This window comes from Pseudorasbora parva, chromosome 11 (genome assembly GCF_024679245.1).
Source record: "Pseudorasbora parva isolate DD20220531a chromosome 11, ASM2467924v1, whole genome shotgun sequence".
Taxonomy (NCBI): Eukaryota; Metazoa; Chordata; class Actinopteri; order Cypriniformes; family Gobionidae; genus Pseudorasbora; species Pseudorasbora parva.
Genome location: NC_090182.1, coordinates 12932131 through 12959906, shown reverse-complemented (window position 1 = coordinate 12959906; position 27776 = coordinate 12932131). Strand labels below are relative to the sequence as shown.

The 27776-nt window shown below is 37.7% G+C and overlaps 1 protein-coding gene across 3 annotated transcripts in view; it reads right to left on the bottom strand.

The window, feature by feature from the left end:
- Positions 1–1335: 1335 nt before the first annotated feature.
- Positions 1336–27776, bottom strand: part of ppp2r2ba (protein phosphatase 2, regulatory subunit B, beta a) — a 65277-nt gene continuing 38836 nt past the window's right edge. For all 3 annotated transcript variants that reach the window (XM_067457137.1, XM_067457136.1, XM_067457138.1), the window contains 8 exons: positions 14237–14334; positions 12198–12363; positions 11614–11726; positions 8360–8537; positions 7997–8161; positions 5548–5717; positions 3193–3284; positions 1336–3022 (listed from right to left, as the gene is read on the bottom strand). In XM_067457137.1, the coding sequence (XP_067313238.1) occupies positions 2743–3022; positions 3193–3284; positions 5548–5717; positions 7997–8161; positions 8360–8537; positions 11614–11726; positions 12198–12363; positions 14237–14334 (1262 nt within the window). In that variant the 3' untranslated portion in view covers positions 1336–2742. The remainder of the gene's footprint in view (positions 3023–3192; positions 3285–5547; positions 5718–7996; positions 8162–8359; positions 8538–11613; positions 11727–12197; positions 12364–14236; positions 14335–27776) is intronic.

Here is a 27776-nt window from a genome sequence, read left to right as displayed (position 1 = left end):
GCGACTTTATAACAGACGTTTTGATTGACAGGTGCCGTCCCCAGCTGACTAGCAGCGTTTCATTTCGCCCGTCGCGAACCTCGCGAGGCCAATTAAAATGATTTCGGGTAATAAGCACAGGCGGCTACACACTGAGTTAAACTTATTGCTTTTATTGTCACAGGAAATTGTGTATTTCTTATTTCCTGCCGGAGTCAAAGGCTTGATGATTGCAAATGGAAATATGGAGTAGCGATATGAATGAATTTGATGAGCTCTTACCCCTTTTACAAAAAGTAAAACTGATATAATGTTAATCTACGTTGACGTATTTATTGCTTTGGTAACACTTTATAATGCGTTATTAACATCTTTTATAAAGTTTGCCATATTTATATATCATACATTATTTTCCATTTAGAGCGATGGGGATTTTCTTCACGATATGCAGCCTGTGTTTAAATTTGAATTGCAGCAACGTTAGACCTGACACAGTGCTACATTGAAGTGGCACATTATTCTAAATTATTTTTTATAAATAAGTTATTGAATAGCCTAATGACACATAGGAAGCCATTATTGTAGGTTTGTGTCCTATTATGCACGTATATATATATATATATATATATATATATATATATATATATATATATATATATATATATATATATATATATAATATATATTTAACGTTACTTACTCGTGTAAATTTATGTCGTCTTGTGTCCATTTTCTATCCAGATTCCAGAAGCTTTAAGAAAAATCTGATGCTGAAATTTTAATTTGGAGGATAGAATTCAGATAATTATTACAATTTATGACCAGCATGACTCAAACCCTTAAATTATACTGAGAATTGTGAAGTAATGTGTAGACATACTCCCAGTTTTATTACATTTTTTATGTTAATTTTGGCATACATAACTAATCTATTAAGAATAATTGTTAATGTTGCTATTAATAAAAGTTATTATAAAGTGAAATAAGTAACCTATTCTTTATAAATCCAGCAATACCTTACATACCAACCCAAAATACTATAGGCTGACCTCAATTACTATTGCAACTGCAAAATTATAAATGAATGTGAGATTTTCCTCTGCCATATAACCTTTCAGAACTGATTGCGTTTTGTGTACTATTACAGTGAAAGTGGATGTCCGCCCCACTTCTGCCAAATATATTTTTTGTGCACTGCAGAGGAAATAAAGTCATGGGTTTGGATCATCGTGGGTGAGTAAATGGCAAAAAATAAATTCTTTGAATTCGTTTGATATGGTATATGTGTGTGTCTCTTAACCTGTCACATGAGGGCGCCATTGTTTAATGTATGTGGTGAAAAGGCAAGAACACAGCTTTATTTCAACTTCTCTTTCGTTTCTTTTTATTTCAACGAATTCCATTAAGCATAAAGACTGCATGGCAAATAATTGGATGTAGATACATTCTGAGCTATAAAACTTTGTTTCATTAAGAAGTTTACAACTGAAGTTTTTATTCTTCAGAAGAGAACATTACAGGTTTATTTGTACATAATAAAATTCCCTGATATCATTTAACCTTCACGTCATGTATAGGCTACATCATGATACCGGCATTCCAGTCATCCTCAGGCCAAAGTGACGTAACGATGACGTTTTAACAGTCTTAGACAGATGCAGCGGAAACCATGTAAAAAGATGACATCTGATTGTTACAGGTTCATTTGATGGTGCGGAACGTATATTTTCTTCATTGGCTCATTATAGATGACATGTTGCATGCAATACGGTAATACTTTTCACCCAGCACGGCACTGAAGAATAAAAAAAAAACAGGGTATACTGTAAAGTTATGAGCATATTGAGATAAAGTGGAGATTATAATGCAGAATTCAAGTACTTTAATTCTGTGTACTGTAAATCATTTCGCTGCAATTCTTTTCCCTTCTTACACAAAGCTATTTTTCACATTTCTTGTAAAAACATTCACACTTCACAACCCAAAATACCACCCTTCCGAAAACCCTTCCACCCACCACCCCGTCTGCCGCCCAAATACCCACATACGAAAAGAAGGCACCACAGCTTATTAATGGTTACATCAAAATAAGAGGACAACATGGATTGACAAAACATGACCAATGGGATTGAATTTTACTTCAGAGCTCCTCGCAAGAGGACAAACCAGGACATTAAATACTGTGATTTCCATTCACAGATTGTTTGTCTCAACACTACAATCAGTGCAGAGTCACATTCTTAGTCTGTTATGAATCAGTTAGACACTTCGGAGGAAGTTGGATGGCATTGTGTTTCAAAGGGAATGAAATCCATAGTTTTTTTTGTAAAGGCACCCCTTTGTTTCTGATGCCAGCGGAGGCCCGTCTTATTCACGGTTTGTTTTTGCCTTATTAAAGATTCTTCATATCGTTGCAATGAAAATGCACATTTGTTCAGATTTAAAGAGTCCGGCATTTCCTTCCAGCAGACAAATTAATAAATACGATAAATAAACAAGAGTTTATGGAAGAGGAAATGGAGATACATAATAGCGGAAGAATGATTGTGCAGGGCAGGACGCTTCTTGTCCGTCTAAGTCTGGCAGCATCCTTGCACAACATGGCCTTCTTATCCAGCATCATCTGTTCATACTTCTCTCCACATCATAGGTAATTTCATGTTTCTCATCACAAAACACACCCTGCAATATCCTGCTGGGTTATATAATTTCCCTCCCTCTTTCACTCTCTTTTCAGGATCGCGTGGAGGTGGTGCAGTTGTGCTAGTTGACCTTATCCTGGAATATGTAAAGGTTATTGGTGGCTGCCACAGCGATTATATTCTCGGAAGGATGCCAGGCGGTGTGGAGAATTTTCTTGCTGAAGTCCAGGCTGTCCACACTGATTTCATCTTTGCGGCGCTTTCCTCCCACACACACCTTACGAGGTTTCAGGATTGCCCGAGGCTTGCTGTTCTCCCGGGACGCCTCCAGTGTCACGTCGCGCTTCGTATTACGGTCAAACATTCGGAAGAAGTTGTTGTAGGAACCAGTCATGATCACGCTGGAAATGGAACAAAATGAAAAATAGTTATTTAAATCTTTTATTTAGATTTTTATTATAATTAGATCCTTATCTTTTGAATACTGTAACTGTGCACTTATTTACTATTCACAATATGACCAGTATGTCCATCAAAGTAAATATTTAATACAGCTATGTAAAACACTGACCTGTCTGATCCATTCCAAACACATTCAAATTTGTCGAAGATGCAGTCATTCTCATACAGCGAGCAGAGCTTACTTCTTAGGTAATCGTGCACCTGATGGAGGAAACAATGACAATTTTTGTCTGACAGTTCATTTAGTAAACTATGAAAATAGTTTGAAAAACTATGAAAAATTATCTTCGTGTGACTTTTAAAGGACCCATGATATTGTTTGATGAGCATTTTGTGATTTCTTGTTGTCTTATTTTTTCCAGCCCATTGGTGGAAGATGTCCCACTTTGTGCCTAGCAGGGTCTTAAAGTGAATTAAGACACCAAAGAAGTATTTTTTGAGAAACCAAAGATATCAGTGAAGTGTAATTTGCTACTTGCTATTGCTCAATAGAGGTAGGTGGAGTTTATATTTTGGGGAATTGACCTTCTCATTCTAGAGGGTATTTTGGGCAACAACAATATTTTTGGTCTGTTTTTCCTTACTGTAAATATTAAATGTGTAGGTGTACTAAACATTTTTATTTGTCTTCATTTAGGAGTACACAAGCATTGAGATAACCTCAAAACAAACAGACATGGATTAAAGTCAAATTTTACTTTACATGGCCCCCCTTAAAGGGAAAATTCACCCAAAAAGAAGAATTACTTCATGATTTACTTACCCTCAAGTCATCCTAGTTGTATATGACATTCTACTTTCAGACAAATAAAAGAGTTATTTTTAAAAAAAAGTCCTGGTTAATTCAAGCTTTATAATAGCAGTAATTGTTGTTCTGTTTTTGAAGTCCATAAAAAATGTATCTGTCCATTATATAACGTGCTCCACACGGCTCCGGGATTAACAAAGGCCTTCTGAAGTGACTCAACACTAGCCTTGAAATCTAGACGCACCCTAGCGGCAGCAAATCTAATTTGTAGCCAGGGTAGTGTAGCCACTCTCCGTTGGATTGTGAGCGGGAGAAACCAAACTCCGGTCTCATGTATAGAGTCGGTGGGCGGGCTTAACATAATGACGGCAGAGTTGCGACGGTTCCGTGTGCTTCTTGTTAACAAAGAAGCTGGCGAACGGCGGTCTTTCGAATCGGCTATGGCCGCGACTCTGGAAGAGTTGGAGTTAAAGGTGGGGTAAGTGCTTTCTGGTAACCGTTGTTAATATTTCAAATCACCAAAACAAACACACCCCTACCCCCAAAAGGGTCTCGGCCCTATTTTAATATCTCCGCCCCACACATATGTAACCCAGGCAATGACTATGGCAGAATCTGTGTGTTACTAATCCAGGTCGAATATTCTACGAAAAACTCACCCCTTCCATCACAAAAACACAAAACGTTCTCATGACAACTCGAAAGTACACGAGCATGACAGTTCAACTAACAATATATTACAATTATGACCAGATTAGAAAGTTATAGGGTTCACAAAAACAGTTCTCTTGAACAACCCCATTTACGAACACGACAGACCGTAATGACTAACGTCATATTACAGTTATGACCGGATTAGGGTTATATTAGGTCACGAAAAAGGAAACAAACATATATTAGGAGTATAGTATCTAACTTGTTGGACACATTTTGTAAGCTGACGCTTGAGACAGTGAGGAGATTCAGATGCTCATTACGGTGTGGAAATGAACGGGTCTTTATCATCGCTGAAGTGAGCGACAATACGATCGCAAATGGAATAACAAGCAAACATGAAACACGTGCATATTCAAACTAAAACCAGCGTATATTAGTTCTCGGCTAATGTCCGTTATGTGTTTCGTGTGTTTTGAATAATGACGCGCACTGTTTTCTCTTCTCACTCTCATTAGTAGACACGCTCCTTATCTACTGATTGGCTAAAAGTTTGTTACAGGACTCGGCTGAAATTTTGAAATAACACTTACCCTACCTTTAAGCTTTTCTATGAGAAAAGAACAAAGAGCGGCATTGAAATCATTCTTAAGATCGGAAGATGTGTTTTACCGACCGGATACGGCGAAAGTTAAACCTATAAACTAGCTCCGCTTCACCTTCTTCGTTTATCTGGTTGGTTGTAGCGCTATCCAAATGCGTGCAGAGGGACTTTCAAAGACAACCGTTTATCCCGCCCCTCGGATTGAGCCCTGCCAATGGTGAGTTACTTGTCAGGCTAAATCGATGCGTTTGTGTAAGAAAAATATCCATATTTAAAACTTGAATAATTTATGAAGTTCCAGCGGATCACCTAACTCCAAATTTTATTTATCTGAAAGAAGAAAGTCATACACTTAGGATGACTTGAAAGTGAGTAAATCATGGGCTAATTTTCCTTTTTGGGTGAACTATTCCCTTAAAATTGTGCATTAATTAAAAAAAAATGTTCAATTGCCTTACCTGATAGGTTTCCAGTGGTTTGCTCTCCATGTTCAGATCCCAGACCTTTACTGTCAGGTAGTCACGTGTCATTAGATACCGCCCACTGTGGCTAAATTTTACGTCAGAGATGGAGGAGATGATTTCAGAGAAAAAGGAACGGTTGCTTGGGTCTTCTGGCTCCTCGAAAACTAAATGAGAATAGTTGAGAAATCAAATAAAGAAACACTTTTAAAATGAGGATAAAGTCCTTTTGAATATCCCATCTTATTTATAAATTTCACATTACAGAAGAAAAATAGATTGCGAGTGCTGTTTCATGTTGGCTTTAATAATAAGCGACGAGGTAACTTCCAAAGAAAGTCTTTCTGAATCAGTTTCACCGTTTGCTGCCCAAAAACATAATAAATCTGCTCGGCTCGCCAGGGAAATAATACAACTGTCAGAGCAGAGAAACAGATATTTATCATCTACTATCGATTATACTCTCTCTGTTTTGTTGACTTAGTTGTGGATTATCCTGTGATGTGTCGGCAGGCATCTAGACAGCGCATGAAAAAAAACATGGGCAGAGGGGGAGGAAACAGATCGATGCTTGCAGGAATATTTGGGCACTGGTGGACTGCAGGTGTTTGTCATGAGTGTGCCTTGTCACATTGTAAGCCTGTCCACCTGCAGTGTTGCTGGGTGTCATTCAGAGGGGGCTAATGAGTCCTCTGGGGAGAGATACGAGGGGATATGACCCTCCGCCCAGACTCTGCTGCTGCTGGGCTTGGTTAGCCTCCCCGCCTGCCACCGCAGATTGATTTTTAAGAATATTCTCTGGGATGTCTGGGAGATTTATTAGTGTGGATGGAAGGAGAAGCACACACTATGCGATAGAGAAGACATTTAGGAGGTCTTTCCTGAGGCAAACTGGCAGATCTGCCTGCTGTGAGATCGTGTACCAGGGAAAAATTTGACAGATGTGTGTATAATTTCGGTCAGTGTGGTTCTGGAGATACAAACCAAGGCAGCTAAAGCTGAAGCCCTCACAGTTGTTACCCCCTCCAGCAAATCTTTTAAAATTCAGCAGCAGTATGTAAATTCTATTCAACAGGATGCGAACACATGGACCAGTAAGCACGTCGATAAAACTAAGGAAATGACTGAATTCTTGCAGCGGTGAGAGAACCATACACATGGCTATCTGCCCTTGAGCATTGATTTTTATGCCAAGCTTAAATGTCAATGCATTCAATCTGATCATCAAATGCACATGGATGTTTCCACCTTATAGTGGAGACCCGAGCATCTATGACTTAAGAAATGGAAATGTGTCAATTTGTGGTTATCAATTCAACCATGTGCAGCCAAAGGGGATGCCACTGTATACCACCAGTACAGGTTCATCAGTCTGCATTGTGTCCAATCCCCGAATGAAATTAGCCAGTTAAGCTCAAGGAGACACAATCATATTAAAAATTAGCATAATCCTCACCTCCAACGCCCTCGCCCTAGGTGGAAGAGAGGCTAATCCCTGTCGTGGCGTATGTACTGGCTGTGCTCTCTAGAGACAACAGTGTTTCCAGAGCCTTACTGCCCCTTGCATTTGTAGTATACAATAAAGATTGGTAGAATGCAGTAAGCACTCATTTAAACTAGAATAAAAATGTCTGCAATATGTTAAGGACCTCAAAGAAGCTTTAGTAGTGGTTTTTGCTATGAACTACCTATTGGGGGTTTGTTCAAATCCCTAATCCTAAGTATTAAATGTCAGTGCATAACTCATTCCGCACCATTTAAATCCTACAGTATGGTGATTGGATTCAACTTTCCTAAGCAATAAGCCTTTGTTTCTTTTAACTGCATTTTTTAGAAAAATCTCAACTGTCTACGAAATGTAAGATTTCAATCACTCAAACATTTCTCATCAAATTCTTTCATAATTCAAGTTATCTGAGCTAAGTTATTCACATTTATTTTATAAGCGTGCACTACCATACAAAAAAGTCTCTCCTGCTCACCAAAGGCTGCATGTATTTGATCATTCATTTATATGTTATTATTATTATGAAATTGGGACAAAATTTCTCTAATAAAAAGGAAAGTTCAATTACATCATATTCAAAATATATTCAAATTCAGATTCCCAGGAACACATGGGATGGAAATGCTGCTCTATTTGTAAATGTTTTATGTAATTTTGTGCACAAGTTAAATTCTGAAACTCTGAATTTATTCAATGCTGTAAATATTTGTTCTTAAAGAACAGTATTTGTTAAAAAATAGAAATCTTTTGTTACCCGGTAAATATCTTTGCTATCTCTTTTGATCGATTTAATCCATCCTTGCTGAATAAAATTATTAATTTCTTTTAAACATTATTTTAAAATAATAAATCTTACTGACATCATGCTTTTGAGTGATAGTGTGCCAACAATTGTCTCATTAATGTATTTTTTCTTCTTCTAGGGTTTCACTGACTCACATTTCGAGTGGTTGTCACAGAGCGCTGCTGCCCTCATGTCACACAGACGTATGGAGCCTTTACTGCTACTGTAGACCAAGGTGTTGCACTGGTGAGGATGAAACTCTGCTGCCGTTATCACCTCCGTCAACTCCTCCATGTTTGCTGGCTTAATGTCTACAATGTCTGAAAATGCAGCTCAGGAACACTTCTCAACTTGTAGGTCTAGTAGTAACACAGTGAATCATAAATAATAATGGGGAGCTTGCAAATGAGAAAAAGCCCATTTAGGGTCGACAACTAAGTGATTAATTATGCTGGGCCTAATACTGAAGGTAAACTTTCTTTTTCAAAAACATGTTTCTGTCAACATACAAAGGATACTGAAGCTTCTGTTTGTGATCTCCAGGTTCCACAGGTTGATCCTTAAGTCATCAGTGGACATGAAGGTCTCGTAGTCACTGTTGACGGAGATGGAGTTGATGTGGTATGTGTGCGCATTGGAAAACACTCTCCGGGGCATGGCCTCAACCATGAGGTCCATGGGCTGCAGCACTGGCACCTGAAGAAATGAAAAGACAGGGAAAAAAGGGTCAGAATCCGCTATAACAATTACAACAGTCACAAAAAAAATCATTTTTTTCAAAGATTGTTGGTTATATGACCCCTAGAGACCCACTTGTTGTTCATCAGCAACTCTATTTAAAGAACGCTGAATTGAACAGCAGGTCAGAACAGGTTTTGCTTATTTTTATATTCTATTTAAAAAGACCCCATGAACCCAAATGTTGTGGATGTTTGCATATGTTCTATTAGCTTTGAGGCCCCTCATAACACAAAATAAAATAACTTCATATGCACCAAAAACATTTTGACACATCTTGCACTGTACACAATACTTGAGAAGTATCTCTCTAGAAATAGATTGTTAGATAATAAATGAATTTAGTTACAATCTACTTCCTTTTTTAAAGAAAGGGGCATGGTTTTATTCCTTTGTGTCATTGCTTTCATCCATAGAACAAGCTGTCAAGTGTGATATTCCATTCTGAAATGCAAAATAAAGGCTATTGACTATGTACATTAAAAGAGGAATGAAAACTTAGCTCCTCAAACCATTTCATGGGAGTTTTAATAATTGGTATAACTAATTAAAAATGCATGATTAACCTTTTTTAGAGTTCCATATTTGGCACTGACTCACATTTAATTGGGGCTAATGACCATTACGATGGTGCTCAATGTGTGTTTGGCATTTTGTGAGCTGGGACCATCCAGCGGGACACATTTATAAGAGTCCACTGCACTTCCTGCTGTTAGCTGGTGCCTACAACAGCACCAGCGCTCCACCCGCAGGTCCTAATTGCACTATGCAGATGCGGGCTGTTTAACTGACGTTGATGTTTAGAGGCAGCGCGAGTCATTCTAAACGAGAGTCACTCATTACCCCATCACAGAAACACCTCTGCCTTGTGTGAGAGGCATTCAAATCAGTCTTAGCTCTGAAATTACCCTTCAGGCTTTTAAACCACTAATGTAATGTTGCATTCAAATGCAGAGCTAAATGATTCTGTGGTAGAGGACAACTGCAGAGAGAGGAATATGTATATCAGGATGGTCTGGTATAGCTGTGCACGCCTAAGTGCACAAATTAGCATTTCATGCGCTGTTTGTTTATCACCCTGACAGATTTATATGTCATTCTTTTATTAGTCTCAGCATAAGATGGCACACCCATGGACCACCCACAGTTTATTCACTGACCATCTGATGCATCTTTTCATGAGTAAGTGTACAATGCATATCTTCTAGGAAGAATCAGCCAGTGGATTTGCCAGGTTATCATAAAATATTTGAAAGAGGAGGCGCTTAAATCAGATATCCATGAGCAGAACCATTATTCCAAATAACAATAAATATTCATACATTTTCATCTTTAATTATTGTATGTTTGTTTCAATCATTTCAAGTCCTACAACTGGAATACCTCTGGAAGTTTTCTAAATTGTTGAGAACATCAACTGTCTGTTAGATGATAGTGGAGGATTGTTAGCCAGAATAAGCTGGAAACATGCCAATAGTCTGAAGCCTGGCTAGAAGAATTTGTCCTTTTCCTTATGTAATAAATAACTGAAATCTAAGGAGATCCCTCTGTTTCTAATGCCTCCTGAAGAAAAATAACTTCATGTGCCAAACTTAGCCATCCCACAGTTGTTCAAAGAGCAAACGGATCACGGGGGAGGAAAGGAGAACATGAAAGACCTTGGAAAAGAAAAGAAAACATGTTATTATCTACCGCTAATACAGGCAGGGGGATGGGGGATTGACCGACAACTAGCTTCCTATTTTTATTGCACAAAGATAGACAGCATTAGTAGGTCAAATAGCACAATAATCCATTTTGATTTGCTGTATTGTTCTGAAAGGTCAGGTAACCGCTGGCTTTAAATGGCACGGCGGTCACACCTTGTATCATCTCAGCTCATGGATTGTAGAAACCAGTCCACTGCAAACCTTAGGGGTAAAATCGCATACTGAGACAAGAGTAAGATCACAACGCTGGCAATGGAGACTGCCAGAACACATGACATGTGTGTCTCATCCTTCCCCTCCTCCCTCACTACCGGAGCTCCATGATAAAACGCACATACATTTCACGGTCCAAATGGGATTGCCGCCCGCTCCATGCCATCACCCCGGTGTCAGGCTAATCTTCTGCCCGGACAGACAATGGCGGAAGAGTGGAGTGCTTTAATCCATTAGGCCATGGAGCAGAAAACAGACACCACACCAAACATTAATGGGTACTCGGAGTCGTGCCCTCTTTGTATCTGTATTCAATTTGGAGGGATGAGTGGAGAACGAGTGAGAAGGAGAGCAGAGGGAGGAATGATTGTGAGCCCCTTCACTGCACATTATCATCTCTCTTTGTCCTTGCTGTTTGATTATGAATGAATGCCTTTCGGTCGCTGACAGCTCATCATTTGTCAGCATCGTTGCTGAACACAGAGAATGAGATTTTCATGTGAGATTTTGAGCGAAAAACAGCAAAGCATTAATGAGAACATGCACCGGCAGATTTATAATAAACCCCAGACTTCGTGATGCAGGATTCAGTGGAAGATGAAGTGTAGCTCTTCAGCTATGTGCCATTTCAGCTTAAAAACAAGATTCTGCAAAAGCTAACTACAGATTTCATCATACATTACTGTAAGCTAAACTGCTGAAATACTTAGATCATGAATGTAGGAGTGCACCTTAAGAAACCTTTGAAGAAGGAGTCGTGAAGAGTTCTAAAATCAAACGAAATGAATAAGATATTATATTATGCTTAAAGAAAATTAAGCCTATTTTAAAGACCATTAATATTTTCTGTACTGGGAAATCATTTCACAATTAAGGACATTCTCATTTTTATTTCATCTGAAATTTAAATTAATTAGGAATTATATGAACATAATAGAAAATAGGCTTCATGTTTATTTTTTTAATGTAAAACGTATTTTCTATATTTTTCTTTCTTTATTTTTTTTCACCTATCCTTAGGGGTTCTGACATGTACCACATTTTGAGTATCCATTTTAAACATTTTGTCTTTATTGTCTATTTGCAGGTGGTGATAGTACAAGCGTGCTGACCCGTAATGAGGTGATGGTGGCCGGGTCTCTGATTCTTCCATCTTCATCCTTCAGGTTATATCCCTCCGGTCTCTTATCCCGCTCACTGATCTTCCACAGTTTCACAGTTTTATCTGAAAATAAACAGTTACACACAGAGCAGCTTTTTTAAACCATTCGAAGGGAGCAAGACATGATAAAAGGAGGATAAATTAAGAGAGAGAAGAAAATAAGATGGTGGGCAGTGAGAAATTTAGCAGTCTGTGGGACACAATCTGGCACATGGCTGGAAAAGATCCAGCACCAACAGAGTATATAAACTGTAGCCATACCATCTGAACATGGGGAGATGTATGATGTCATTGTAAGGCTTTACTGTTCCAACAATCTTTTGTTGAAATGACAGCAGCTATTATGAATAAATAAGCTCTTGTTTGGACCTCACTGGCTTTCAAATATTTTCTTTTGTGTTCCAAACAAGAAAGTCAGTCATGCAGGTTTGGAACAATGTGAGGATGAGTAAACGATGGCAGAACATTCGTTTTTTGGGGAACTATCCCTGTAACGGCATTATTTTTTGCACTGAGATCTAAAACGTCACTCACCATTGGTGGAGAGAAGGAAGTAGGCAGCATTCTGCTGAGGCAGCCAACGTATCTTATTGATCTTCTCCTCAATCTCTAAACTCTTCAGGTAGTCAAACTCCGGCTCGTGACTCTGAAACGTGCTGTAAACATTATACTCCCCACGCCTGTGAGGCTGGTTCTTGCTCTGTGGGTGAGACGAGATAAATTTCCACTGTTTGTTCAGTTGCAAAGACCAACATAGCTCATTACTATCGTTTGTTTTGTTATGCTCATATAGGTATTAAATATGGCAGGAGACCTGCAGTACTATGCAAAGCGACTACATTCTGTCTGGTAACAGAAACATAATCTAATTAGCTGAACATATATAATAAATAAACTTGCAAGGTACACAGGATCTGTGGACCTTTGTTAATAATGAGCATTGTGATTAATGGAAATCTACAGGGCTTTCTGCCTGTGAATATCCCATAATGTGCTGCTGATTCTATAAACAGTTAATTGCAGGTTTCCCGGTCACAGTTGGACTATTACATTAATGCATTCGCAATCAATGAAAGCATGGAAATAAGGAAGTTTTCACGTTGGGAACCATCAAAATCAATAATTGTGAAAACCACTCATGCAGTTAAATTAAAGTAAACAGAGAACAGTCCCTCTCTAGAGGGGGTTATAAGAATCTGTGTGTGTGTGTGTGTGTGTTTGTTGTTGTGTGTGTGTGTGTGTCTGTGTGTGTGTGTGTGTGTGTGTGTGTGTGTGTGTGTGTGTGTGTGTGTGTGTGTGTGTGTGTGTGTGTGTGTGTGTGTGTGTGTGTGTGTGTGTGTGTGTGTGTGTGTGTGTGTGTGTGTGTGTGTGAAGTACTAGCCTTTACGGCATTGTACAGAAGCATTTATGTTCATATTTGTCAGGATTTGCTGACAGGATAGCATCTTTTCTACAGGCAGAATAAACTGAATTAAACAGAAAAGGCCCTACTTCAGTGTTGAGGAGTTACTACCTAATGGTTGTGACCAATACCATGACCAAACATAAATTTGTTGTTTTAATGTCGCATTGTATTATGCACATAGCTTTACTGTTGCGCTGTCCTAAACCGTAGACCCTCTCATACAATATGCTGGAACGTCCAGTCTATTCAAGTAAATCTGGTCAGTTTATTTGAATGAATACAGTCAATAAGATTTCACTGATTTGGCATTTTAGGCCTTTTAGAGCTAAATATTTACTCTGAATACAGGACATTCATTTGTCATTAACACTGTCTTTAAAATGTGATTCAAATACGTACATCCATACTAATATTGGATGAATTTAATGCAGATTGTTTTTAAATAGAAGAATATGCACATAAAGTATAGATATAAGTGTATCACTTAACATGTATTGTAATATGTATATGTTTTTACCTACATTATGTGCATTTTTTTTTGTCTTGTTGCGTATTTAGTGTCAATTTATCAAATTTAAATTTGACTGTCATCCTAATTGAGGTTATAAAAAAAAATGAATCGTTTTGTCCCAATAATACAACAAAATATAACTCGATAAAAAATGGTTACCCCTGACTTCAAATATTGTGAAAAAAGATATTTCTCATAATATCTTCTTTTATGCTCCACAGAAGAATTAAAGTCATTCAGGTTTGGAACGACATGATGGTGAGTAAATTATGTCAATTCAATTTTTTGTGTGAACTATCCCTTTAAGTTGATTCAGTGTACTTTGTTATTTATGGTTATTGACTTGAAGTGTAGCTAACCTCTAATTCTAAAGAAGCTTCCCCAAAACTGTCCTTGCTGGTTGTTGTTTTATGAATAAACACCTGAAGGAAGCTTTACGCTTGAGAATGTGCACCTGAGGTTTATCGAGACCTCGCCTGTGTTGCCATTGTGCGTCTATTGAAACCTTGTTAAAAGCCACAGGAAGCTGTGGTACAGGGTGCAACCCTGTGGTTTTTGCTCACACAGTAAGAGAAGTACAGATTTTATTGACCTGCTGAGTGCCATCCTTTTTTACAGGAATGAATGCATGTGAAAGATTTCATGGTTTCGTCTTACCTCTTGCTCCCTTTGGAAGACCACAACTCTTCCTCCCTTGTCTCCCGTGGCCAAGAGCTCTCCAGTAGAGTTGAACTCCACAGTAGAGATGATGTCAGCTGCAACAGAACACAAGAGAGCCTTTATGTATACAAGATTTACCACTCTTTGTAAGGGGTAATGTACAGTTAGCTGGTCATTATCATAAAATAAACCACAAAAGATTGATCTTGCATCTCTCTTAAGAGGTTTATTTGGTGATTAATGACTGGCTCACTGTACATTATCCCGCTTGTTACACAGTTACTTAGCAAACAAATAAATAGACACGAAATATTGATTTGAGAGTAAACTATTTTATTAAGCAAGAAGAAAGAGACCGGAATGGATTAATCAAATCCATCTCGGAAATTGGTTAATTATACAGTTTCGTTTTCAGAAACGCATTTAACCACGGAATGCTCGATCAGAATCAAGTATGAGAGCTGTGTAATAAGTTAAACATATACAACAAAGCACACACTCCAGTGGCTGGTAATTATAAGTCTTCGAACAGCACACGTAATATGCACATTTATGTGCTTCGATGTGCTGCAATTGCCCACAAGAGACATTAAAAATAAAAAAAACAATGACATGTTAGGCTTCATTGTCATTAGACCTTGTGTGCACGTCTTGACATGCCACATATAAATGTAACAACATGGATTGTGAAAAGTGCTCAACAAATAAAAATGACTTGTCTGGACTTGAATGTCAATTAGATTTGAGAATTGCAATGAAGTAAAAAATTATCGATTTCTAACATTGTAAATATCTTTTTTCTTCACACAAAGCTATTTTATGAGCCCTGACAGTGTGGGAATTCTGCTGAACTTCATGTTTTGAAGAAAGAAAGTCACACAGGTTTGAAAAGACATGAAGGTGAGTAAATGATTCTTTGGAAAACTTTTCCATTAAAATAAAGCAGGTTGCCAGAAGAATATCAATTCATAGCAGTTACTCTTAGGTCTACTCTTAGTATCCACACAATTCTTATAACAAGGTGGTGTTAGGAATATAGCATGAAATATTTAGACAGGGCTATTGTGTTCTGTAATACTAGAATACTGTAAAGACAAGCAGAATTAAAAGCTACAATGTTTAGCAATCATAAAATGCATTAGCCTAGAAATCTAGACGCACCCTAGCGGAAGCAAATATAATCTGCCGCGAGTGTAGTCTAGCAACTCTCAATACACTTATGAACTGGAAAAACCGAACTCTGGTCAGGCCAATCACATCATGTATAGAGTCGGTGGGCGGGCTTAACATAATGTCGGCAGAGTTGTGTGCTACTTGTAAACAAAGAAGCTGGCGAACAGCTTTGGCCATGACTCTGGAAGAGTTAAGCTTTTCTCTGAGAAAAGAACAAAGAACGGCACTAAAGTCATTCTTAAGAAGGGAAGATGTGTTCGGGGGGTTTGCCAAACGGATACGGCGAAAGTTTTTTCTGTCAACTAGCTCCGCTTCACCTTCTTCGTTTGTCTTGTTGGTTGTAGCGCTATCCATTTGCGTGCTGAGGGAGTTTGAAAGACAACCGTTTATCCCGCTCCTCGGCTTGAGCCCTGCCAATGGTGTGTTCCCAGACCAAACATCTGGGTCTGGCTCGTCAGGCTAAAAACGCATGTTTGTCAAACAATGTGATTTGTTGAAAAATTAGCATATATGTTAAATTCACTTGTTCAATCTGCATGTTAAATGCCTGCTTCTCTTAAAGGGTTAGTTCACCCCAAAATTCTTTTAATTACTCATCCTCATGGTATTTTAAACCGTAAGACTTTCGTTCATCTTTATCGCTTCATCGCTGGATGCTGCACACTGGTGGTTGAGGAGAGACCCCTGTCATGAGTGTAAAGCGCTTTGGGTGTACATTAGTACATATGAAAGCGCTATATAAATACCTCATTCGTTCATTCATTCATCTTCAGAACACAAATTAACATATTTTTGGAGAAATATGAGTGCTTTCTGTCTCACAATAGACAGCGCAACTACCACTTTGAAACTTCAAAAAGTTCATAAAAAGATGGAAGAACTCCATATGAATTGAGCTCAGTCCAAATATTCTGAAGAGAGTCGATCGCTTTACATGATGAACAGATTGAATTTAGGCTTTTATTCACATATAAACATTATTTAGCAAACATAAACAGAAGCTCAACCAAACCTGCTTCATGCACGAGAACAAACCTCATTGGTTCTTGGCCTGCGGAAGCTCAAAAGTGCTGCGTAACACACGAGAATGAACCTCATTGGCTCTTGCTGAAACTCAAATGTGATGCGTAACATGAAAATGAAACTGATTGGTTCTCGCATGTCAAGCAAACATGCTTGAGCTTCCGTTTACCGCAACTGATGTGTGAGTTGGTGAATGTGTGAATAAAAGCCTAGATCTGTTCATCATATAAAGTGATCGTGTCTATAAAAAGTGATAAAGCGATAGTTTTCTAGTTATCTATAGATAGTTATCTTTTTATGAACTTTTTGAATGCTTTAAAAAGTGTCATGTGCGCAGCTGTCAGTGGAGGGACAAAATCTCTCAGATTTCATCAATAAGATCTTCATTTGTGTTCTGAAAATCAAAAACAAAAGTCTTGAGGCATGAGGGTGAGTCGTTAATGACACAATTTTCCCTTTTGGGTGAACTATTCCTTTAATAATTTTAAGCTGTCAATACCAATTGGAAGAAAGGTGTTGCATTCTAGTGCCCCACAATTGTGAGAAAAATGGTAAAAGAGACTGAGGAAAAGTACAGACTTTTTTGTGATTGCAAATATATAAAAATAATCCCCAATTTTTTTAGCAAAAGATTAAATACTACCCTGCATGGCTAAAAAAAACATTCAATGCACTTAAACAGATAAAGAGAGCACAATGTGCCGTTCCCGCAGTATGAAAAGCTCAGGATTCTCCGCCCCTCCATGGAGGCTTCGCTCCCCTCCTCCGACTATGATTTTCCTTCCATTCATTATCATCTGACAGAAATACACAACATCCTTCACGTTCAACACTAAATCCACAGGATTCACCGCAGAGGACAGAAACTGCCACATAATTTACATACGACAGGATTAACTCGAGACATCTAATAAATCAGTTTTCTAGAAAGATTGATTTTAATGCTGGTACACAGAGAAAGATAAGCAAGTCTTTCATCTTTTCCAGACATACGACACAAAATGAGCAATTGTGCCACAAATTTTGTGATTGATTGTATTCAAACAAATGTTTCTGAACCTCTGGATCTTACGTTACTATTCACAGGGTGTCCTACCTTTAAGAAATCTTCTTTTATCTTCCTCTAAAAGATGCATTTGTTTGAAGGGTGATGAGCTCAAAACAACACATTACATTGCTTGATTATTTTGTATTGTCCTGCATGCAGTAGAAATCTACAGACATTGCTTTCGTAGATGATACTGCGTCTTAAGTGACATCCGCTTATGAAAGATGATAAGGTTGAGATGTAACAAGTAGGAAAGCGTGCTTCAATTTTTTTTCAGAGAACCCACACACCCTCAATGAATTTATTGCTAGCTGAATTGAAAACGGGAGGAAGTGGTTGCCATGGAGACCCCTTCCATTACTGTTGTGCTACATTTGACTGGAAGACTTTGCTGTGTATGTTAAACAGCTTGAATGCGTGGCTTACAGCGTCTGATGCCGGTCAATGGCACAGTGGGGGAGAGACTGATAAAATTGAGTCTATTTTTAAACATGGCTGCTGAATGCTGAAATATCTTGTCTTGAAACATTGCACAAATAGCTAGTATGATTTATTCACAGCGGTACATTCTTTCCCACTGCACATTTTGATGCTTATTGTATTTCCAAACTAAGAGAGTTTGAAATATATATAATGGTTTTGATTTATTTTGTCTATTTTTAAAAAATTGTATCATTATATTGCATTAAATAGATGATATTAACAGAGATGGATGGATGAATGGATGGATGGATGGATGGATGAATATATATGGATATATGGATGGGTATATAGATGATATATGGATGGATAAATAAGATTATTATTATAAAAAATGTATATTATTGGACAGTCTAATGTTGTAGTTATTTCACAGTCATGTTACTTAATGAATGATGCATTGTCTAATAGTTGGAAATGGCATTAAGATATGTCATTCCCATGCCAAAATAAAGCAGATATTCAGCGTCTAAGCCCATTGATCTGATTGCTGTATTTATTATCTTTGTTTGCACAGAAAGAGAGACTATGAAACGCCCTGCTTCTTGAGGGAGGGTGAGTTGAAGTCATTACAGTCAAAGTAAATTTTATTCATTATCTTGCTGTTCTTTGTTTCTCAACAGTGAGCGGCTCTTTAAAAAGACTCAACAAAGCGTCCTGAAAAGAGTTGGATGTTGCATAAGGTAATAATACAGAAGTAGCTCTTGGATACAGCAACATTTCATCAATCGCTGAGGTGCACCTGACCGCACATCCTCTGCTTGGCAATAACGCAGGCCTTTCTCTCATTATAAACACATTAGCACACTGCAGTCTGACTCTGAGACAGGGAGAAAACTGATGACAATGTTTTAATGAGTTTGCTCAATTACAGACATGTTATTTCTCATCTTACTCTCAAGGATAAATGGGACAGCAGAGAAGAAAAGGGAAAAGGAGAAAGACAACAGGGGCGGGGGACTATAATCATATCATGTGTTGACTTAGAAAGAGAGAATGATTTCATAAAAGCAATTTCAAGGCCCTGTGGTCCAGTGATCCCTTGCGTGTTACTGTTTGACAAGGAAATATCCAAGTAAAGAGTATTTCACAATTTGATATCCCCGTTTAACTTGTTTCAGTGACTCAGAAGAACACTAGGGATGTGGGTGAATGTCACAAAAATGTTCAGATCACATTTAACTCCAAAAAAGTTATATCAAATATACAATTTAAATTTCTTAAAGCAAATGAAGCCTCTTTTAGTAATTTATGTATATTTTTGCATTGTGACAATTGTTTATGCTGATTTATATATATATATATATATACATACTGCCAAAAAATATTGGGACCTGCCTCCAAATCATTGAATTCAGGTTGTTCAATCACTTCTATGGTCGCAGGTGTATGAAATCAAGCATCCAGGCATGCAGAAGCTTCTACAAACATTTGTGATAGAATGGGTCTCTCTCAGGAGCTCGGTGAATTCAAGTGTAGTACCGTGATAGGTTGCCACCTGTGCAATAAGTCCATTTGTGAAATTTCCTCACTGCTAAATATTCCACGGGATATATAATATTGGCCCCTTAGTTCCAGTGAAAGGAACTCTTAATGCTTCAGCATACCAAGACATTTTGGACAATTTTATGGCCCCAACTTTGTAGGAACAGTTTGACCGAACTCCAACATCAGTGTCTGACCTCACAAATGCATTTCTAGAAGAATGTTCAAAAACTCCCATAAACACACTCCTAAACGTTGTGGAAAGCCCTCCTAGAGGAGTTGAAGCTGTTAAGGGTGGGCCAACTCCATATTAAACCCTACGGATTAAGAATGGGATGCCATTAAAGTTCATGTGCATGTAAAGGCAGGCATCCCAAAACTTTGCGTAAAATAGTGCATGTGTTTTCAAACCTAAAGTTTGTTTAACCTAAAGGTTTATTTAACCTTTTTTTTTTTTTTTTTAGGGTGATCCAGAATCCAGACATGTTGTTTCTTTTGTGAGATTCAGAGGGAATCGGATTTGATGTCCTACAGGTTAGTCATCTATTTTGAATGTCTTTATACTTAAATGCACTAAAGTGGGCAGTGCATTACAGAGTGCAGTTAATAAATCCTGCGGGCACCCATGTCTGCAACAGCAGGGTCAAAGGTCAGGGTCTCATATACCCAAAGTGCTTCTGGGAAGAACTGATCTCTCTCCCGTGCTGTAATTTGCAGCCACTCTCATTACTCACACACCATAAAGTGGGTTACCGTGCCAACCTGTCTAATCCCAGCAGCCCCGGCAGCTCTTGAACATGTATGATCATGGCTTCCCCAGCACAAAGGCATCATGGGAAATACCAAATATATAGCTTTCAGAATGGCATATTAGCTAGCATAGCATAGTATTTCTGCAGTATATACTGTATAATGCATAGATGTACATTTTCATTTATAACATTAACCACAATTTTTAACATTTCTGTTTTGACTTTCTGCCACAAATTAAAATAGTTTTACACAAAATTGGATTACAAATGCAAAATAATCATGCTAAAAAGACAAGGCGTTAACTGAATTACACTCGCATTATACGTGCTACTGTTTCACATACTATTTCAATTCAAAATTTAAATTAAGCTCTATGGAGTATATTCTACGCAGTATAAGGTAAGCAGCTAGTATTTCATTCCAAACACAGACGGTGTCCTACTGTTCAAAGCATGCTAAGAACATCCACAGAACAAAGTCGAATATAGTCGCACTTAGCTTATATTGATTTACAAATTGATTTTCTTTGCCTTCGCACAGACACAATGAGAATGAGATCAAGATGATGCACCATATCAAGACGTTAAATGCCACTATGCAGTGATAGGGGACAGTAGGTCAAAAAAGATTTGTAGGAAAAACAGCAAGTGGAATGTGTTTTAAAATATAGCTTCTACCGTCAGCCATCACAAACTGTCGAGATCTCATTGAGGTTTCAGCAAAGCACAGCTGTCTGCAACATAAGAGAGAGGCTGGTTCATGGAAAAGTAGGTCAGTCGGAGTCTACTGAGCCAGTCTCGGGCTAAAGAACATCCAATCATTTCCAAAGGACAAAATCAATGCTTGTTTTGAAGTTAAGCCAAAATGAAATGATTCTGTGTAAAGCCTGTGTGGAAGAATGTCTGCATGGAATCTGCAATAATCACAGAACCTGATAGAGCACTGTTTAATAATGTACAGTTACAAGTTTAGCACTGTCTGTGAGATTAGAGCCCTTTTGCTGAGTTCAGCGTCTCAACGGATCAGCCCGAAAGAGAAGATTACAACTGCCTTAACCTATCAGACATGTTTAACATCTATTCAGAATGATAGATTGGTTTGGCGAGATTGTATGAGATAGATTAAAGGGTTAGTACAGCCAAAAATGAAAATGATGTCTTCATTTAATAACCCACAAAAGAGCAACATAAACATCTCGTATGAAGAAAGCCATTTCAATTAAATGAAAGCAAATGGGGACCGATGGCATCAGACTCAACTGGATTAAAAGTAGTCCGCAAAAGCATCAAAAATTGCTTTTAGTCAGTTATTTTAAATGAAAAATTCCACCACTGCAATGCACATATATTATTTTAATGCACATATATGTTTTTAAATTTGTATTATAAACAAATATATTGTATTGTGTTATAGTAAGTATAAATAAAATGTATGCTACTGTTCAAAATTTTGATTTATGAATATTTTTACTAAGCAAGGATTCATTAAGTTGATCAAAGGTCACAGTGAGTAAAGACATTTATATTATAAAATATTTTTATTTTATATAAACGATGTTCAATCACACGATGTTCTATTCATCAAATAATCTGATTTCTACAAAAAATATATCAAGCAGCATAACTGTTTTCAACATTGATAATAAGTAATATCTCATATTAGAATGATTTCTAAAGGATCATGTGACATCACAGGAATAAATTACAGTATATCATAAATTTGAATAATATTTCACAATATTACTGTTTACTGTATTTTTTTGATCAAATAAACAGGGGAGCATAAGAGACTTCTTTCAAAAACGTGAAAAAATCTTACCAGGCCCAAACGGTAGTCTATATAAAAATATATAAAAAAAAAAATATGAATTATATAATAATATTATGCATTATTATTCATATATAATCACTCGTTTTCATTCATGTTTTTGGTTTCATGTACAGAGAAAAATTCCTACAAAATGTATTATCATTGAGGGTGTTAAAAAAGGACATCTTTTTCATTTTTGGATGAGCTATTTCTTTAAATTTCTTCTACACTGTACAACATGCACACTGAACTTCCCCCGCAAGTTAAAGACTGTGTGCAAGACTGGTCAAGTGTGCCCAGATCTGCCTTTATAATTAAATTTTCATGGATCTGTGTCCAGAAAATTCCCCATATCCACTCTCCGTGCACTGTTGCCTTGTTATTTCGACTCGAGATTTAACTGCTGGCCAAAAGATGCGTTGAATGTTTCCAGCAGGGATCTGTTGTGAAAAGTAACCATATGCTGTACAGTCATAATCACTTAGATTCAATTAATATCAGAGAGTAAAAGCAGGCATGTTTTTGATGTTCCTTCTTTTCCTTTTGATTGTTCGACATGAAAATCAAATCCTATTGATTGATGAATCTATACTTTACAGCCAGAACAGCAAACAAGAAAACATGCAGTACACTGTGCCTGCTGTTTTGTTAACGTGCGTAGATTGTATCGATGGGTGACTCCATCGACTTGCTTTAGTCAATGTCTGGCGGTTTCAAAGCCAGTGGAATAAAGACTTGCCTTTGGCCCGCTGCTAAATGATGCAGGTCTGGACCAATTTCACCAGACATGGGTGTGATTTGAGCTGGTTATAATAAGCTTGACCACCTGCTGATCAACAACAATGTCAGTGACTCTCTGATACACAGTCATAGCAAAGCGCTGCCTGCATGCGCAGAGAGAGAGAGACTGAGACCAAAAAAAAAAAAGCTAATTAACCTTATTTCTTGGAAAAATGCCCTGTGGAAATGGGAGAGAGAGGTGGCGTAGGCCTCCGGGGAATGGGAGGGGAGGGTGAATATGTGTTGTTCGTGTGTCTGAGAGAAAGGCCGCGTGTAGGGGGTTGAACTTCAAGCGGGGGAAACTGGTTTGAATTTCACACGTCATTAACAGATACATAATTTAACTACAGATGTGGAGAACTGAAGCTGTAGGACACCACTGAGAACACAAGAAAAGAGGCAGACTGTGTGTGTGTTTACAGTACCTCATTTACATTTAGTGCTTCTTTCCTCATTGCCAGGATACTAAAAAGGAGTACATTATGGGATACTAAAATATAAAAGGATAAATTAGCTCTGGTCCAAAACCTGGTGAGCAGACTACGCTATCATTTAAGTTTGAGGTTGGTAATATTTTAAAAATGTTATTGAAAGGCATGCTCACCAAGGCTGCATTTATTTGATTAAAAAATAGTAAAATATATTAGATAATAATAGTAGAATAATAGTAAAATAAAAACTAATAATGTGAAATATTACAATAAAAAATCTTTTTTATTATATGTGATCATTACTCCAGTCTTCAGTGTCACATGATCCTTCAGAAATCCTAATATGCTGATTTAGTGCACAGTAAACATTTCTTATTATTATCATTATTAATACTTAAAACAATTCTTTGAGGAATGGAAAGTTTAAAGAACAGCATTTATTTGAAATAGAAATCTTTGAAACATTGTCTTTACTGTTACTTTTGATCAATTTAATGTGTTGTTGCTGAATAAAAGTATAAATTGCTTTCAAAAAGAAAACCCCCAAATTTTAAATTGGTTGAGTATCTAGAATTTAAGCCAGTTTTTAAACACTAATTTAGCTTTTTTTGTTTGTTTTGTTTGCACTGCAATGAACGTTGCATTATATTCACATGCTTTGAGCAGTCACTGAAACATTGCACAATGTATATAGAGTCGGTTCTGTGTATAATCGGAAAAATGTCAAACGGCGATGGAAAACGCGACAATTGGAGTGAAGAAAAGACCATTTCATTCTTACCGTTATAGTTAAAAAAGTTTACTCAGAAAAACACTTGATATTACAGTAAACAATGCGCACTATGAGGACGCGCAATGCTAGAGGCTTTCTGTGAACAGGTCATGTGCTGCGTTTGTCCAGTCAGTAACACGGACACCGCAAATAAGGACTTTAACCCGGGGTTTAGGAATGTACAGTGTGAAACAGGAGTTTATGAATACCTTAATTGCTAACCCCGGGTATAGTATGAGCAATTAATTTCAAAAGTGAAAAACCCTTATATAATTTTTTTTGTTTATAATTTTACTCAATATTTTTGTTTACTACATATTTTTATGCACAACACATATAGTGCTGTTAGCTCAGCAACATGCTAATTTAATACAACATGAGACAAGTCTCTAGTTTATATCTTTTTGCTATAATTGCTACCTATGTAGTGTGTTAAGTCTTTTATAGACATTTTTTTTCCTCTAGAAATGCAGTCTTAATGCCAAAGTATACTTCAAGGTAACCATCACCACAACAGAAGGCCCGACTCTCCATTCATTTGATTGGACAATGGAAGAAAAAACTTTTTTTAACTTCAGGTGCTCAGACAAAAACATGATGCAAATCTAATGTGAATGCAGTTCCTACTGTTCAAAATCCTGATTGTAACTTTTCTAAGGCTGTCTATATACAGATGAATCCTAATTCATTCTTTAGTTGATGAGTTTCTCATGTTTCATTGACTACATCCCTCAATAAAAACCTCAATCTGAGTTTGACAGCAGTTGAATGTTTAATGCGACCGGCCCCTCGCTGTTTGTCCTCCTCTTGCACTCAGCCTGACGCCGGGGAGCAACATTAGTGCCTCACAGTTTCCCACTGAATTATAAATGGGGCCCTTTTGGGCTGGAGAAATATTTCTCTTTATGATTAAAGTCTTAAAGTGTAGCCTGGGGCCGTTTGTGTTGGCAACCACCACTGATGCGGTCTGTCTGTCTGTCTGTCTGTCTGTCTGTCTGTCTGTCTGTCACTCTCTCTGTGTCTTGAATAATAGCGCCAGGCCCATGTGGGGTAGTGCATGTCATTATCCCTGATGTGAGAGCATGGGGGTTTAAATTGTGTTGCAGGGGTTAGAGTGGCAGGGTCATCCCCGCTGGGCCGCTCTATGCCGTGTCCTCCCTACTGATGAACTGCACAGATATTTTAACTAGGCCATTACATGACGACAGCAGAGAGGTCTATAAACCGTTTGAGGAAGCATAACACATGGTACAATGTAGAGACAAACATTTGATAGCACATAGAAAATGAAATGGGGTTAGATGCCCTCAAGGAAGAATGTAAGGTTTATAGTTATGACTATGGTTTGTGCGTGTGTGTGTGCATGCGTGCGTGTGTGTGTGTATGTGTGTGTGTGTGTGTGTGAGACCATTTTATTCCCCTGATGTGAAGCACGGCAAACATATACGTCCAAATCACCAATTCCAACAACAATTCCATTTTCTTTATGGCGGTGTGGTGCGATTGCATTGAGGTTGGGAATGGGTTTAGGATTAGTGAGGCTGACAAGTAAGTTTATATAGAATCAATTTTTTGCTTTTTGTTTTGTTTTGTTTTTAGCTTTTAGTGCCTGGTATTATGATAGGAGGTTTACATCTGGTGTTTTAATCCAGTTAATTTTGTTTCCTTTCGATCTCTTCTGTCCTGATTTTCTTAAAGATCCCATGGCATGTATTTTTTATTATTATTTTATAATGTTTCCTGAGGTGTACTGATATGTATATGATATGTTAGTATGGTTTTTACATCAAAAATGTTTTTGAATATTATCATGATTCACTGACGCATCAAGACGGCCAGCGGCGGGACTGACAGTATTAAACGATTTAGAAAGAAAGTCTGTGTGAACTTGAATAATTAGCTACACATCAGAACTCACTGATCCCAGATCAGGCATTAATGAACACTGTTACTCACTGTTTGTGGCAGTGCTGTTGAATCCATATAGTAAAGCCTGTACTGCTGACATTGTGACTGATAAACTGAATCCATTCTCTACTATTTCTCTGGGCGGGCAAAGCAAAGGGGAGGAAACCTTTCCCGGCAGGCCGTCATAACAGGAGAATTCAAGATCAGCTCGTCTGAGCTCTCAATTTCTCAAAGGCAGAGAAAGACAGCCAGAACTCGGTTTACACCGATCAAAATTTCTAGCTCCTTGGGGACAATATTCAGGCTAATATAAGGCTTCATATTAATGTAAACCTCATAAAATAAAAATTTCTTGCCATGGGACCTTTAAAGCGAGGGTCTATGGGTGGATAAATCTATGGGCTTGTTCAGATCTTTAGATCTAATGAACAAAATAAGCTTGGACAATTTACATATGAACACGACCAGAGAACGACGGAAAACGCTAAATGCGTTAACTGTAAGATGACATATCTATAAATAGTGGCAGATACTATTTGCACCCCAGTGTAGTTGTACATTAAACAGCGTGCAATAACAGTGTAAATGATTTTATATTCCCTTCAATTATTAAATTGATGCCGTCTTATTGGGACAATAAAGCCCTCCCTTAACCTACTCCTAAACGATAAACACTTTATTATTAACTTTATTTAACACTTTATTATCTCCTTTTATAATTCCGAGATCTCTGAATATTTTTTTTTTTTAATTTTATTGAAAATAAATGCCTTTCCGATCTAATATGGGATGGGGAAAGGGAGTAGAGTGAGCGACAAAAGGCAGATTTGAACCTCGATTTTGAATCTAGTGTCTTCTGTAATTTTGTTATAGTATAAATAGTGCAACTAGCTTCTTCATGGGACATTGAAACAAATAAAGAGCCTTTTTTTAAAAAAAGTGTAAGTTGTTTTTGCATGCTCTCCAGCTATTGGAATATTCCCATGTAATCAGCATGTGCACATTTTGTTCTGAAAATCCTGGATATGTTCTTTCATGCATTCTTGTAATTTTAGTCAGTAACTTTTCATTTAGTAATAACTAAATAATTGTCATAACTTCTCTTAACAGTAAAAACACAAGAGCTTGGTGATTTACAAAATGTAGGCAAAGATGTTTTTAAAATTCTTGTGAGTAAAGAGTGAAGAGTCTTCTGGGTGGAGTTGGAGTTAGAGCCTCTGCCAACCAGGCGAGCTAACTGAAAACTCAGAAAATGGGTCCAAAACTATATTTATCAAGACAAACAGTGTTTCGTGTGTCTGTTGTGAGGTTTATGTACTCATCAACCTGTTATTTTATGTACTCATCAACATCCCTAGTTGAGGTAATCTTGCATTACAATGTAGTGAGGTATTCTTGTGGTGAGGTAAGAATGAGGTAAGACTGTGGTGAGGTAAGACTATATTAAACTAAGATAGGATTGGCCTAGAATGAGGTGACCTTACATCTTGATGCTGCAATCTCCTTCTTTTAGTGCACTAGTGCCCACATAAGCAATAATGTAACTGAGCCTGGGCCAGCTGCCTGCGCAGAACCATGAGGCCGTTACTGTCTATCCAGGCTAAGTTCTGCTGGCTTTGGTCCCTGCAGTGCAGATTGCAGTACTGCAAAGCTTTTTCTCTGCCAGGCAATATTTTATCTTTCTCTCTCCCTATGAGTTTTAGAGCTCAGCTACTTTACTAGCTTGCAGCGATTGATGATCTTGTCAGTGTTTCAGGGCGTTTTCTCATTCATTAGTGTGTTGTGTAGCGTGGGTGGTGGAATGGACTGATGTGTAAGCAAGTAGGGGGGAGCGTTCTGGTCAATTACACCCATGCAACCTAAAAGACGAACTGA